The sequence below is a fragment of the Microcebus murinus genome, chromosome 3 (genome assembly GCF_040939455.1).
Source record: "Microcebus murinus isolate Inina chromosome 3, M.murinus_Inina_mat1.0, whole genome shotgun sequence".
Lineage (NCBI taxonomy): Eukaryota > Metazoa > Chordata > Mammalia > Primates > Cheirogaleidae > Microcebus > Microcebus murinus.
The window spans coordinates 105,310,425-105,326,977 of record NC_134106.1 but is presented as its reverse complement, the minus strand read 5'-3'; the positions used below and the strand labels follow the sequence as shown (position 1 = coordinate 105,326,977).

The 16,553-nt window shown below is 34.3% G+C and overlaps 1 protein-coding gene across 8 annotated transcripts in view; it reads right to left on the bottom strand.

Annotated features, from left to right (window-relative positions):
* PCDH7 (protocadherin 7) overlaps positions 1 to 16,553 on the bottom strand; it is a 400,741-nt gene that overhangs the window by 325,412 nt on the left and 58,776 nt on the right. Inside the window, exon 2 of one of the 8 annotated variants that reach the window (XM_012767275.3) lies at positions 844 to 15,215. The exons of the other annotated variants lie outside the window; for them this stretch is intronic. Within the exon in view, the coding sequence (XP_012622729.1) occupies positions 15,138 to 15,215 (78 nt within the window). The 3' untranslated portion in view covers positions 844 to 15,137. Of the gene's footprint in view, positions 1 to 843; positions 15,216 to 16,553 lie in introns of those variants that run through there. 8 annotated transcript variants of the gene reach the window in all.

Sequence of the window (16,553 nt, the reverse complement as noted above, 5' to 3'; positions counted from 1 at the left end):
TGGGATGTTGTTTTACTACTTTAGTCCAAGAAGTCTTATAATTACAAAGCCAAAACAGTCAATCTTTCGAGTTCTCTTCTAAATCCAGTCATCCACAAATACTTCATCAATTCATTTGAATAATTTGGCAGCTGGTTTTATTGTTGCTTTATGTTGTTGTTGTTGCTGTTTTCTATAACTTGTCACCATTCTAGATGACTTAGATGTCATATTCCTCTATTTAGCTTCAAAAGTTTTTGGCTTATATTTTAATAACAGTCACTTCCATTCAGCTTTGGCAGTCTTCACCCATAGATACAAAATGGGCTGTTTCTAATAAAAAAATGTTCTACTGTAATATCTAGAATTGTGAAATTCTCCTCTCTCATTGCTTTTCCCACTCGCTCATGCCCACAAAAATTCTTCTTAAGCTTCTCAGGCTGATGACCTCCATGGCTTCACCCTTCCATGAGTTGGCAGTAACTAATCCTTCCTGGCTTGACTTCCATCTCTCCCTGATTTTGATCTCCTGATAACCATTTTCAACACACTTTCATGGCTGCAATTGATTTCTTCCATTCTTCAAACTTCTCTTGCAGCTGCCTTGCCAATCCCATTACCAAATCAGTCCTACCATCTGTTTGCTCTCCTCCTATTCCTGGACTGCCAAGAGTTCCTGAGAAAATTGAATAACCACGCTGATTGACTCTGCTACAAATTTATGATTTTCAATGTCAGCTGAACCCTGAGAGCTGCTCAGCAGCCCTATTACTCATTCCTATTTGGCTGGTCTTCCCATTCCACACAGCAGCTGTTCCCACCACACCCTCCCCACATCTCCACCCTTATCCCCACCCCCTCAACCTTAACACATGATTTGGCCTCCTACTGCTGAGAACATTGAGGTTATCTGGAGTGAACCCCCTTCACTTCCCTCCTCTACATCTCCAAATGTATCTGCATATCTATGGATCTGTACTTCATTTTACATCTCAGAAGAATTCTTATTCTTTCATCCATCTGACTTCTTCATTCCACTCCTTTTTGCCTCTGCCCAAGATCTTGTTTCATCCATATGCTTCCTGTTCAACCTCTGACATTTTTTCAATCCACAAATCTACCTCAATTCTTCTATTCCATAAAAAAGATCTTTCATCTTGTCTTTCACCAACAAATTGTTGTTTCCTTTTCTTTACTGCAGAAAGTCTTGGGAAAAGACCTTGCATTTTCCAAGTGGAATTGCATTCAATGGCTATACTTAGAACTTGCTCCCTAAAACTTGATGTAATTTTCTTGCCTGGTCACCAAGATGATGAAACTATTAGATATGTTACATATAGTGATCTTTTATTACTCTCCAATTATCTTGATCTGAATGCTAGGGTTTGGCTTTAATATGAATTCATTCACTTACTAACTTGCTGGACTTGAGGCAAGTTACTTAACTTCCCTAAGATCTGGCTCCTCTCATTTAGGTTGGAGATGCATGGCCACTTTTGCACTGCTATACTGTATTTCACCTTCTTGTGATGAAGACCACCCCAGCTTCCTCTGAGCACATTACTTTTCACCCACTGAATTTAGTCTGGTAGGATTGTTATGTAAACAGTGCCATCTTTCCCTAACCAAAAGGTTGGCAAGTTTCTCCAACTGGACATTTCAGCATTCCCTCTCTGCACTCTGAATAATGAGCATAGTGTTTAAATCAATTAACATAATTGGATTTAAGTCATTCCAGAAGCACTGTTTGAAAGAGATAGTTTACCAGTTCCTACTAACTTCTGAATTTACTTCTACCCTCTGGAACTTCTCTTTTCCAAGCATGTTCCTTCATCCTCTACTGGTACTCTATGAGTTCCACTTCATGGTTAACAAAGCTTTCTTTGGTTTAAAATATTAAGTTATAAACTTGGTTTGCATTGTTTAAAATAAAGTATGTTGTTAGGATTAAATGAGGAAATTTGTGCAATAGGGTATTTAACCCTATTTATGACTTTTGCTATTATTTTTACTTTTGATATTTTATTATTAGTATAACACTCCATACTTATTGAAATGCTTTCCTTCTTTCCTTTCTTAATATGATTTTTCACCTTGTTCTAAATTACTTCTTTGCCTTTTTTAATGTTATTCTTCAATGGTTCATTAAGATTAGTTTTCTGCTTTCTGTTTCTACTGTCTCTCTTTCTCTTTATATGTTTTCTTTTCCTTTTTTCAGCTAGTGATCTCATTTCCTTGCACAGAGTTTAATTCTTTCCTTCCATTTTATCTTCTACATTTCAAATTCTACTCCTTATTTAAATATTCAAAATATTCAAATATTTATTTAAATATTCAAAACTAAATATGAAGCAAACATCTTGTCCATTCCCGTTTTCTCTTTCTTCTTTTCCCCAACATCTAACCGTCTATCAAATATTTCACATCATTCTGTCCATGTCTCTTGCTCTGTCCCTGAGGACAGTGTCCAAGAGCATGGCATCATAATCACATGATCAGACATCATCACACTACCCTAGTCCCTTGACAAGCATCACTTTCTCCAGTGCTTTCACTATATACTGCCCTCCATTCTGTCAATACAGCCACCTTTGTAAAACATTTATTTTGTTAGCCCTTGCTTGCTAGCCTGAAAACTTACAGTGACTTCCAAACACTCTTAGGATAAACCCAAACTGCTAGACATAAAATTTAAAGCTCATCTCCAGCTGACTTTATTTCTTATTTCCAGGTCATGTTGAGTCTCTCATCCCATGCTCCCTACACTCTAACCACACTGGATTATGTGCCTTTTACCTAATAAACTATGAACTTTGATGCCTTCACAACTTTGTTCATGATTTCTGAGCAGTTGAAATGCCTCTTTCTTGCTTTCTAGTTTGAGGAAACTTCATTTATTCCAAGGTAAAAACTCAAAAGGTTTTCGGTCATTAAATCTTTCTCAAATGTCCTCTTTATTCTTGTCTGTTTCTGTCTCCCTATAGCACTTTTAGCACATCTAACTCTCATGGTAGTGAGTTCCTTGAAAGCACAAATAGTTTCTTTCCCTTATTTGTATTCCTACTATCAAGTATAGTGCCTGGGCTAAAGTAGGTACTCAGTAATTATTGGTGAGTAATTATAGCCCTCTGGTGATCTTGAAAATGGATAAATAAATTTTAAATAAATAAGTATATATAAAACATATCTATGGAGAAAAATCGACACACACACACATATATATATTTCCATATATACGTGTGTGTGCATATTCAAAATAATCCAACACTTTTATACTTTTATACTCCACTGGATAGTGCTTCAGCCAAGTCAGCTCATGACTCAACACTGACATTAGTATCCCTAATACTTTACATATATATATATACTTACATATATAAAAGTATATATGTATATTTTTATGAATAGGTTATATTCATAATTGGCAAATCAAGCATTGAGAAAATTCTAAATTATATGCCATGGTAAAATATCACAACACTGTAATATATCACAGTTTACATCATTTCATAATAATATTAATAAAAAAATTTTGATTTCTTAGTCAACTTTAAAAAGAAATTTTAAACTCTTTCAATTAGAAAATATAAAATTTGAATTCTCCCATCATGGATAACAGCAATAACAAAAGCATGATGGTATTCCCACTGAAATCTACCAAAACAATCAAAAATTCAAAAAATATATAATCATTTATTTTAAAAGTATATGAAAACGTATGCTGAATATTATTTATATGAGATTTTGCTTAAATTTTATGATAAAGCATAAAAGAGGCATTTTGAAATCTGTATATTATGAATGTGAGTATTTATCTATAAAAACACAGGTTAAATCTTTTGCATAGATATCGTATGTGCAACCTCTACATAATGTGGAATATTAAGAATGGCTTCAGCGATGCAAAATAACTTTGCAGGGCATCTTTCCTGGAAAATTTAATAATGCGAGTGCCATATATTAATCATGACTCATAGGACAGGGGTTCTAAATTCTTGAAACTCTGAATAGCCCCTAGCATGCCATAGGCCCTTTCAGCTCGAACAGATTGAAGCTGAATTTCCTTGGTTGAAAGTCAAAGATCAGACAGAAAACATCCAGGTAGAAAGCACCTAGTCTAGTAGAATATGTTTTAATTGGAATTAAAGGTGAACAAAGGAAAAAAAAACCAAACAGCTCTACAGACTGTGACTCTGATATTGATGATCCTTAAAATCTCATTGTCACAGAACTGCCAGAACGGTCTTACCACAAATGAAATCCTGTGAATTATTTTATGTTTTTCCAAAAGGAAACAATGTGTCCTACAAACTACAGAATTGTAAAATTCATTTTCCTATGATTTGTGGCATAAATTCTTTTTAAAAATCCATGAAGCATGACAAGCAAACAGAAATTATTGAAAAATACTTAGTAATATGCAGCAAAATAAAAAACAAAGAAAAACATCTAGACACAGTCTGAAATAAAAATCAGTTTATAGATTGAACAGTTAGTGCAGAAAAAGATAGAGGTAGACATAGGATACCACAAATGTGACGAGTGATAATTCTTTAGCCTTCAACCTAAAGGTAGCTTTATAGGCATTACTACATTGAAATATAGCTTAACATCAAGGAAAGTCTTTTTTCTTTTTCTTTTTTTTTTTTACTATCATGATTCAGGAAAGGAATCTTTTGAATTTTGTATTAAAATCATGCTTTGTGTCTACCCCAGACATCAGAGAGGTTTGCCATATCATCACATGAAAATAATTTAAGTTTACTTGAAGAAGTTCAAAAAATGGTTAGGTGGCTATGAATTTTTGAAACCATGCATTAATATGTTTCTTTTGTCATTAATTATACTTACTCCTTTATTAAAGAAGTCTCAAGTGCTAAGCATCTTACCAGTGCCTAGAACTGATCGAATGTGGTGACCTCCACTACATCGTATTGTGCATAAATTGTGGCCACAAATGCCACGAGGATTCTAATTCCAACAGAAATATGTCTCAGCTAAGCACACAACACAAATATCTTTAGAGTTATTTGTTTCTTCTCTCTATGGTACTTCCTCAGTGTTGCCACGGAAGTTATTCTCCTAAAATATCAGGGCGTCCACTCCCCTGTCTTTAAAGACCTCTGCTATCCAACTCCCATTTCTCCCAAGATCAAGTTGACTCTCCCTCAATTTGAATATAAAGTCTTACACATTTTGCTCTATTTTCTAGTCTCCTTTTATAACACGCTGCCTGGATACCTGCTTGTCCTCCTCCAAAGCCCTGACTCTTGGCACTGTTCATATCACCTCAACTGGATTCCCCAGCAGGTAATAATTTCTAGGAATGCAATATACTAAATACCTAGTATATTGTAGGAAATCAATAAATCTTTACTGAGTGTCAAATTTTTAATGAATGCCCTAAAAACACATATATTTCTCATTTATAGCATCAAATGAATTCAACCATTGCTTAGTGAGCATCTGGTAATCTATTATAAGCAAGGTACTCAGCTAAGAACTGGAGAAGGGGGATAGGCAGATACGAATCACACTTGGATCTTCCCAGTGAGGACATTATGTTGTGGTAAAGAAATATAACATATACACGTACATGTGCACAGTATTTCATCATTAAAAGTAGGAAACTCTAGCTACCATGAAAATCGTACCAATAACGGGCTTAAAATGAAGCGCTAACAACTTGGTAACCAGGAAAAGCTTAATAAACGAAGAACCATGGAAAGTAGGATTTACTCATCCAAAATTACAAAGACAGAGAACTGCAGGAGTATAACATATATAACAGTATGGGTTAAGGTAAGCCGGAAGAAAGTGAGAAGCAGGAAAAGGCCCTTGGGAGTTACCAGACTTAGCTGGAGCATCCAGTTCAAGAAAAAGAAGAATAGGAGGTAAAGATGGTAAAGGGAGACTAGAACTAGATAGATGTAATTCTAAATTAAGAAATTTGAATTTTGTTAGAGACAAGCTGGTACTGGATGTTTCTGAGCATAGTCTAATAAGAAGCAAGATGTTCTGTCCTTGCAAGATTTTAAGACAGCAATGTATGGACTACTTTAGCCTTCTATGTAATACCTGAATTCACTATATATAATTTGTCCACAAACTTTAATATCAGTTCAATTATGCTCTGCAGACCTAACCCTGATGTATGTTATTTCATAGCCTTAGTCAGTTACCAAGCCAGCATATAAGGAGAGAGTGCATTATTTTTTATAAAAACATATTATTTTCATGATACGGTATTACTAGATAGCACAGTAAGCGGAATGACTGCTAATAGCAGTCATCCAGGCAAGTCCATTTCAAACTCAGACTAAACGGTAAGTATCAGTGAATATCGAGGAGGACCACGTGGCCTCACAACTACCTACATGAAAAGCAGGCAATCTAAAGATCCAACTGCAACATATCTCTGAAAACCAGTTAATAGGAAAAATCACAGTAAAATATTTGAAGGAAACAGAAATAAAACATTCCCGAACCTCACAGTTAAAGAAAACTGAATGGTAACGAAAGTGATGCAGCAACAGTCGAAGAGAGAGTGTCACTGTGTAAAATGAGCTTCGCCCAGACACAACAGCCTGGCATCTTTTATTAATATAACTCCAAATATTCAAAGAAAAAAAAAACAGTAAAGGTGAGAATATGAACTTATCTGATCACTCTGCTGAAGTCTACTAGAGAATAAATAAATAAACCTATCACATTTTTTCTGCATTTTTTTAATGAAAAATTTCTAAATGTAAAGAGACACTTATGTAAACAGCCCAAAGTGTGCATTGACCATTAATCATGTTTATTGTGCTCTCACTGGCAAGTATTAGCATGTTGTATGAGTATATTTGTATGTTCTAAACAATTCCAAAACATACTTTTTCAAAGCCATGCTAAACAGAAAGGTACTAAAATCTATACCAACATATAGTTCTTTTATCAAGTTTAGATTCCTAAAATATCTAGGAAAATTAGGGTTTAACATCAGGCACACCTGCAATTTGAATCCCAGTGTAGCTCCTGACTAGTGTAAGATCTTTGGAAAACATATTTGCTTGCTTTAAGTAGCAAATAGCACTTAGAGGCACTTACTATATACCAGGCACTGTTATGTATTGCATTCAGACCACTTCTGAAATCTTAGCTCAATCAGTGAGTGAGCAGAAATGTGATTTGTGTCATATTTTTAACCTCATCTTTAATAACAGCTATTACTTATAGTTTCTCACTTTATGCGAGGCAGTACAGTATTATATAATGTTATATATGTTATATGTAACATATTCACTTATCCACATTTACAAATAATACCACGAGATGTGCTATTATCTTCATTTTAACACCTGAGAGAGCTGGCCGCGGCGGTGCACACCTGTAACCCCAGGAGGCTGAAGTGTAAGGCTTGCTGGAGCCCAGTAGTGTGAGGGCCAGCCTGAGCAACACAGTGAGATCCAGTCTCTACAAAAAATTTAAAAATCAGCTAGCTGTGGTGTAGCACACTGTAGTCCTAGCTACTTGGGAGGTGGAAGCAGGAGGATTGCTTAAGCCCAAGAGTTCAAAGCTACAGTGAGCTATGATCACAAAACAAAACAAATAAACACAATTCCATACTTTTTATATACTTTTTATGCCATTTGCCAAAAATCCCTACTAAACAAAAAGGTTGCCGTTTGAATTGATGTGTTAAACAAAGAAAAGAGACAAGGAAACAAAAAATCTTAAATGTTTTCCTCCTTAAAGGTTTTGTATAAGAATGAATTTAGACATCTATAGGTACATAGTTCTGGGTACAATGAACTACCTGTGAATTACATAACAATACCAAAGTTAAATTCCAAATGGTATCTATATATTAACTGCAAAAAAGTCTATGGAACAATTTTTGAGGGGGAAAAAGAGAGTCCTCTGTGGACTTACTGTGCTATACAAACCCAAAGGAACTAATAGTCTAAGTACTCGGCCATAAAACAGGAAGCCATCAGCTTTTAGTGATTGAGAAAGCAAGCTTGACTCAATCTCTGACTAATAAGTCAGATCCTGAAAGTATTTCATTTCTTTGCATGTTCTGAATCATGAACAATGTAAAATGAAGAGTAAAACACCTTCAGAAGTTTGCCACTATGTTTTATAGCCCAATTTTCATAACGACTGTGGCCATCCTTTATGTTGTTGTGAAAAGGCAGAACCAATCTTCTGGCAGATGACTGTCTTTGGCTCAGCAGAAACTTCCATCCCAAGTAATGAAGACAAACACACATAATTTGAAAGTGTTCTCACTGGGGAGGGGAGGAGGAATCAGAGAACCCCTTTATGTCCTACACATGATAAATTATTTGTGACATGCATATTTCTTTTCCTCTGGCCTGTCCTAAGGCAGAGTTCCATTGTGACTCTCCAGAATGCTGTTCTTTGTAAGTAATTTCAATGGTCCTTAATGGAATCCCATGAATCACATTATATATTCAAAAATATGATTATCCTTATACATATTCTTTTATGTTTCCTCCCAAAATAGTGAGAGATACTTCTTTTGTATCTAAGTGAATCCTTTAGGCATTGATTTGTGGTCATTTGGAATTTAAAATGTACTTCATTTAACTCTATTGTACACATAGTTATTTAATATGCTTTGAATTCAGAAAGTATTTTCATGCCATCAAAATGCCTTTTTAAAAAAAAATCTTCTCTGGATTCAGGAACAAAGAATATGTGTATTTTTGTATTTTATAATGAAGAATTATATTTAATTCTGCTGGCATGTGACATAGTCATCAACAATTCTAACGCTTTCTCTCTTTTTTTCATTGTCTTCATTAAATCCATTGGGAGTACAATGGCTTAGGTCACAACATGAAACATCATGCTAATGAAAGGGCTAATTAACTGGTATAAGAAATAAATTGCATGAAATAGATTGCTGTATTACTTTGTTTTAACTTTTGTCTCATTTCAACTTGGTAACCACTAATTTAGACTCCTCTAATCATGCTCTTTAATCCAAATGTTAATCTCAGATGACAAGAGCACATGGCTACAGCCCTAATTCAAGATATATAATACATTTCTTCCCAGTATTAAAAATGGGATATTGAAAGATAAAAAGATTTTCTGTTCACAGACTCCTTGGTATTCATTTGAATACAACATCTCTTAAGGTAGGACTAATTGGAAGTCAGCCTCATAAACATTTTCACAAACTTCTCAATCTAAATAGCAAGGCATTTATGATTGTTCATTGATGAACAGTTAAAAGGCCGACCTGATAATTTTGAGTGTTTCCTTAAAACTATCAATGTCTTTCTTAACACATAAGTTTTTCAATTATTTGCATGATTTTAACAATCAGCTTTCAATTTGGGGTTCAAAATATGACATACATTTTTATTTAATTTTTATTTAATAAATATGCAGGGTTTTTAAAAAGTCAACCAGCAGAAAGTTAGAATACACTGTACCCACTTGAAATGTATTATCAGGAGGCAGTTTCTGATCTTTCTGGAATGCACATAACACAAGTCTGCTTCTTTCATGAGCTTGACACATAGGGGAGAAAAATCCCTTGCTGACCCGCCTTTAGCAGCTAGACACACAGCACAGAAAGATTAGAGACCTGGATCTACCTCAGCTCCTACTGAGATGGAATTTTCACTGACATAATTGGGCAGTAAGTAGCAATTAGAAAACAGGGTGAGCTGTACCTGATGTCGGAGCTCCAATCTCTTAAAATTGGAAATGCTAATTTTTCCCCTAATATCTAAGGATATAGGATAGGAAGATATTCATTTTTAATCACATTAATTTTATTATTTCCTTATTAGAACCTCACAAAAAGTAGCATAAGATAATTTATTATGGTGGAATTAACATCCATAAAAATACAGAGTAGCCAGCTCTTTCATAAAAAAAATGTAAAAATTATTGAAACTTGTGGTCTAATATAACAAAAATATGAAGTTGGCTTTACTTTCTTTCAGATGCTCAGTTGCTATACTGTGCTGTGTAGTTCAAATACAACATTCTCATGATTTCACAAGCGATGGTTGTGTGCTTTCAAGACCACAGAGTCATTTCTGAGGACTACATTTTGCAGTCACAATTATTAATCAATATATTTCTTTCAAAAAGTAGTTTCAAACGGGCAAAACTGAACATTTTCACTGATTATTTTATTCTCTCCACTACTCTTAGTTAATAAATTATTACATTTCCAATAAAAGCCACTGACTTTTCAGATATGAAACATCCAGTTCAATTCAGCAAGTATTTATTGTTTATATTTCATACATCCAAATCTTACCACTTAATAAATGTGGCATGTTTTTTACTTAATGAAGAACTTTTTTAAAAAGCTCATCATACATAATAGACACTTATTAAATATTTGCAAAGAATAACAACTATGTGTGGATTGGTTATCAGAATCAGTATTATCTTTTTATGATAATATTACACATAATTTATAATTCTTAGATTCCGCAATTTTAAGCTACTAAAAACCAGAGGAAATTATATACCTTTATGACTGTGAATAAAGTGATCTTCAAAACTTATTCCTTGACCTTTTGGAAGCTTTCATCATTGGTTTCTGACAAAGATTTTATTTCACCTTTCACAGTATCCTTTCACTTGTCTATGTCTGAAAAAATTAGAGCTTACAGAGCTCCAAGATTTGAATCATTGCAGGCCAGAAACCGATGAATTTCCTTAGAGAATCTGTATCTGTCCAATTTTGCTGAGTTTCACATCATAATATACAGAGAATACAGAAGGCTTGGTGTTACGTTTTCTGTAAGTGTTTCACTTTTTCACAGTGATACTGGGTTTATTTTGGCCTGTGAACATCTAAGTCAGCAATGATTACACATTATTCATATGTCGATTATAAAGAAAATAAGAAGAAAATGACTAATTCCAGTGTTTATTGAAGTCATCTTATGTCATCCACACATTGTCTGGATTAATCTCACTTAACAGTCACAGCTAATTTATGAGGTAGATACTGTTATTAACTTCACATTACACATAAAGAGATGGAGGCAGTAAGATGTAATTTGCCCAAAGGTCACTCGACTTGAACATGTATGAGCCACATCTCAAATCCAAGCAGTCTGAATTCCAGACACTGCACTTTTAACCACTATGACATTTTGCCACTGTGCACATGACATCGCAACAATTAGCCTGGATGGCCATATTCCCATGAGGTCATGAACGTGCCCTGTTGAAAAAAATGCAGTGGCCATTCTCCTTAGTCCTCCTAGATTCCAGCAGCAAGATCTTCATTTTCAAAATGTTTTTGATGCAAATAGTATATATTTAAGGTGATGTATGTTGAGTCTGCAAAGCAAGCAAATTGGAAAAGAATTTCCCTTCTTTCTTGTCCACAGTATTTAAAGCAGATTCTTCTATATCAGATTCTATGCCCAATATTTCTGTGTACTACAACTTCTGAACAGCTTTCACGTTTATGTCATGCAGGCTGAGTCTGCTTCATTCAAACTACTAGATGTGTGATCTAAGGAACAACAAAATTCATCTCTGTACCCCCACATAGTTTTACAATCTCATTTGTTTCCCCATTTACAGTACTGTTTGGCATTAAAGCTCAGTGTTCCATCTGTTGAGAGTGACCTCTGGAATCAGAGTGACAGGGCTCTACCTCCTGCTATTTCTGTAGCTTTACAAAGTTACTGAAACTCTGTTCCTCATTTTCTTCATCTGTAAGATGGGTTATTAAGACAATAATAATATCTGCCTCATGAAGTTGATAAGAATATTAAAGAGAGCAACCAATACATCATCTACACAGAGTTGACTCTAGGTTACTTAAGTTTCAAAAGTTATCAAAGAAATATCAAGATCAGTTCAACTAATTTACCAAAAGAGGTTAAGTGAATACTTTTCAATGGTGATTTTCATTCATAGTTGCTCGATTGCTTTAGTTAGCAATCGAGGATAGATAAAGAATAGATAAACATTCCTTTAGGAAAGTTTATTCTTCCTCTTTTTTTTTGTTTCAAATAGAGGCAAGAGGAAAAGAGTAGAAGTTTTATTTAGAGAGATGGACATAAGAGAGGTTTAGTAGGTAGAAGTCTGCAAGTCTCCTATTTAAGTTTCTAATCTTGTAAAATAAGGAATAAATGTGACAAAAATAAATTTTATTAACTCAAGCAGTTCCATCTAAGAGAAAAAAAGTTCAATGTGACCAATCCTTTAAATAAGGATCCCTGAAGATTATCCATGCCACCGTTGTTATTCTGAAAGTGACACTATTTTGCAAGTCAGTATGCTGCAATGAAGAAAAACAACAACAAAAAAACCACTTCACATATATGCTTTCACTTTGCTTCCTACTGTTTCCCTGACCTTTCCCAGTTGGAGTAGTAGCGGGAAACTAAAATAAAAGTACTATTTTCAGTGTGAGGCACTTTGTGACTAAACATTAATCGTGAATTGTAACAGTCACAAGACTTTTCTGCCTACTGCCCCTCCTAAGCAGAGAATTGCTATTAGATAAAAGAGCCTACGGCAATAAACATCAGGGGTTACTGTTTCCTTCTCCTCTGAACTCAATCAGGCTGATCCAAGTTCAGAAATGCCTTTGAAGTCACAGACACCTTCGTGTGCTGGTCAACCCTTGGGGGGTAAAGAGCAAGAAAACCTGGTTCTCACACTTTAATATTCTGTCAGGAATGCATTCCACTCAATGGAGAATAAAAAGGTTCCCTCTGTTACAAAACTGCATTATTTTGTACTAGGGTACTGCTTGCTTTCATTAACTTGAGGGGACCTATTGATCCCAGAACATGACTATGTATATACCTCGGTATACACTTCCATTAGGTTAAACTAATGCTAAAGTAACAACAACTGTAAATTTATATTTTTCCTTGGTCTTAAGGCATGTGCTGTGCTTTGGATCAATTTAAGTGGAAAACAGCATGTGATTCTCTTAATACAGATGAGCACTATTGAATATTAATTTGATAAGTATTAAATACCAGTTTATAATATTTCTAAGTTATCAAAGCCTTTGAAGTTAAGAATTAAAATGATCTGAAAACTGATAGTGGAAACCCAAATCCAAGATGAAAACCTGAGAATTCAAACACTGCACCCCTAGGGTCGGCTGTTTGATGGCAAGGCAAAACTGAACATCAAGACTTGTAGTTTGTTCAGATTGTTTTACTCTTTACCACATACTCTTGCAATTATCTCTGTCAAACCTTTTCTCTTTATCTTGTGTCAAAACGCTTTACTCTCCAATTGTAAAGATGTGGAGAGTATATTCTAAAAACCAGCAATAGAAACCTATCTTATGTCCCGTTTATGTTTTAGGAGACTATTAAAATAGTCCTATTTTAACATGCCTATTTAACATGCCTATTTTAATAGGCATTTTATAAAGTAGGGTTTTTTTTATTATTTTGGTCACAGAAAAATATTCAATACAGTAGAATTATACAGTTTGTAGACTTATAATTTATTATAATACCATAAATAAAGACAAAAATCCCTGTAATATTATAGAGGACCAACCGCAGCTGATTGTCACACAGAAAGAAGAGGTGAAAATTTCAACTATAAAGTTAATCATCAAGATAAAGAGAAATGAGTACAAATAGCAGAGAACAACAGCTTCAAAATTATTATGGCACATGGTGACTACAAAAAATATGTCCATCTGTTTTAAATATTCACTACTTTACCTATATATGATTACTTGTTATATAATTTAGGTTGAAGAAAAATGTGAAAAGCACATGTAACTTATTGGTAGAACTAAAACGTAATAGTTAGAACGTAAATATTTCTCCAGAGTCTTCCATAAGAGCATCCACGGTTCACATCCTGGCACGGGTAAAGCAGCCTGAAAGAGTATAACACGACTTTCCAAATATCTTGTAGACTGATTTCACGTGGGCCTACTTTCATCATTTCCAGACATCAGTACCACTTAACTTAAATGGCTCAATTGCATTAAATATTATATTTAATTGAAGAATCTTTGCAGTAATCATTCTATTTTAGAATTGCTTTTTTGTGAATAATAAATTCTAATAATGACAACAGATGAAATAGCTTAAAACAGTTTACTCTACCTCTTTACATTCTAGGTAACAAGCCAAAGTGCAGAAGCTAATCATTAAATTTTGCTTCCATCCACTTATAAACACACACAAAAATGCATACATATGCACTCACACTCATACAAAAATTAGACTTTATATTTATACAGTATCTTTGATTAAGCAAGTAACTATAATGCAAAGAGGTACTTCCTACATGCAACTCATCCTTAATAAAATAGAAAAGACCCTCCTCTGCATACATAAATGCATAAGACCACAAATTTAAAAGGCCAGTTTTCTATTGATATAATGGTCATACATTCCTTGAACACTTACATGATTAACCCTAAATTTAATCAAAAATTGTATAACATGTCTGTGAGATATATTGTGATCTGTCTTCGGCTTTTACATCATCATAAATTATGTTTCAGCAAGTATAAGAATGGCATTTTATTTCCTCTTATGTCCACCAGTTTCTCACTTTCCCTGATTGGCATCAGTATTTCTTCTTAGCGGCTTATTAAACAGCATTGAATTGTCTAATTTTCTCAGATTTCTGTCCTGAGGTATACATTTCCATTTTCTTTGTTGATCTAGCACAGGCTCAGGTGATTTCTACATAATGCATCCAATTAATTTAGGCAAGGCAAATGAAATCACGTATATACTAATCTCCACATTATTAAACTATAAACAGTAACAGGATACATATCTCCACTCTTTGCTTGAGTCCATTCAAGTGTAAACCGAAGAAAAAGGATTTCCTGTTTGTCTTTTCATACTCCTGAGTATGGTGATATCTGATTCCATTTCTCCACAGTAATTGATAAGACTGCAAAACCTTTCTCACATCCCTCCTTTATTCCATATTGAGAGCTTGATTTTTTTTTCACTTGTTTGCAAAGTATAGTTTGATTCCTTTTTGCAGAGATCTTATTTTAAAGCCATTTTTGTTTTCTTCCAAATCAGAGCTTCATTTTAATCAGCTAGTGATCCTGCCCCTTGGGGATCGATTTCTTTTTACACAGGACAAATCCAGGTCTATTAGGATCCAACATACTGAGTTGGAACATGGCATGTATTTCACTTACGAGCACATACATTCATTTTACACGATTCCTCAATGTGGCCAGAGGGGTTCATGGTCTGCACTGAATCCACCTATAAGAAATACAAAAATATGTCTGCTTTACAGGGATGGGAGTAGGGTTTTGCCAGACTAGTTCCAAAGCTTGGACTGCCCATCTTGGCTGACAGTATTCTTGGCTTCTTTAAGATGTATTTGCAGTGACCATAACCTCCTTCAGAAGTCACAGAGACACAACAGTCCTCACTACAATTAACAACCCCAGGGCACCTAAATCAATAGAGCTAGTTAATCTCAAGGATGCTATCTCCGAGAAGAGATGTTTGCATGGTATAAGAAACATCGAATAATTGTGTTTCAGAGTTTAAGCTTTTCAAGACTATGAAATATCACAAGAAGAGGAGTTGGCGGGGGTTGTTGGCTTTGTTTATACTACAAATACAGAAAAGAATGTAATGGTAATTTTGCTGTCATTGCTTACACAACTTGAACATCCCTATGATCTTAGGGATGTGAGCTTGATATGAACATTCACAGCCTTCAAAGTCACTCTATTCTTTAAATGCAATCATTAAATAGCTCACTCTTTATAGAAATCTGGGCAATTTATATGCTATCAACAAATGGCCTACTAATCTCTGACGAAGGATGAATGATTCTCCTCTCCAAAGCCATGACTGTAAAAGGGCAATGTTTTCCAACTTTATATCTAGTTTTCACAAATAAAAGGGGTAATAAATATTCCTTCCAAATATTTTGGTGCTAATGTCAGTTTTAAATAGTGTTAAATATTTCTCTGAACTTAAGCCTGATCAACAGGCTAATTTCTGCTTTCAGTGCCAGAAAGTACACAGAGCATGGCTTTCCAATTAGATGATGCAACTGATGTTAGTAAAATCTTTAGTAAGCTACAATATTGCCAAAACGATTATAAATCACATTCATAGAGTAAACATGGCATAGTTTACTACCCAAAGTTCTTATCTTTAAGAATTAGGGTCACTAAAGAGAAATATTTCAATGTTAATTTCCAGTGTAACAACGCATCAGCACATGAGAATCAAAGTTAGAAAAGCAGTAAATGCCATTTTTCACTAAATGTTTGATCAACTTATTTTGGAAGTAAATGAAAGAAGTAACATCTAAATTTAAAATTAATTGTTTATATTCAAGAGCAGAAAATGTTAAAAATGTTTTAACAGTGGATTATTATCAAGATTGGCTATATACATTTAAGCAGCTTTAAAGTATGCCTTAATTTTTTAAATTAAATTTTTTCTTGTCCTAAAAATAAAAAGAATATTTTTTTTTCTTTCTTTAGCAGTTCTAAAAGTTAACCTAACTTGGGATGTTCTGGCCAATTACATTAGCTGAATACATTTACCAAGCCATCTTTAAGTGAATTTTCATGA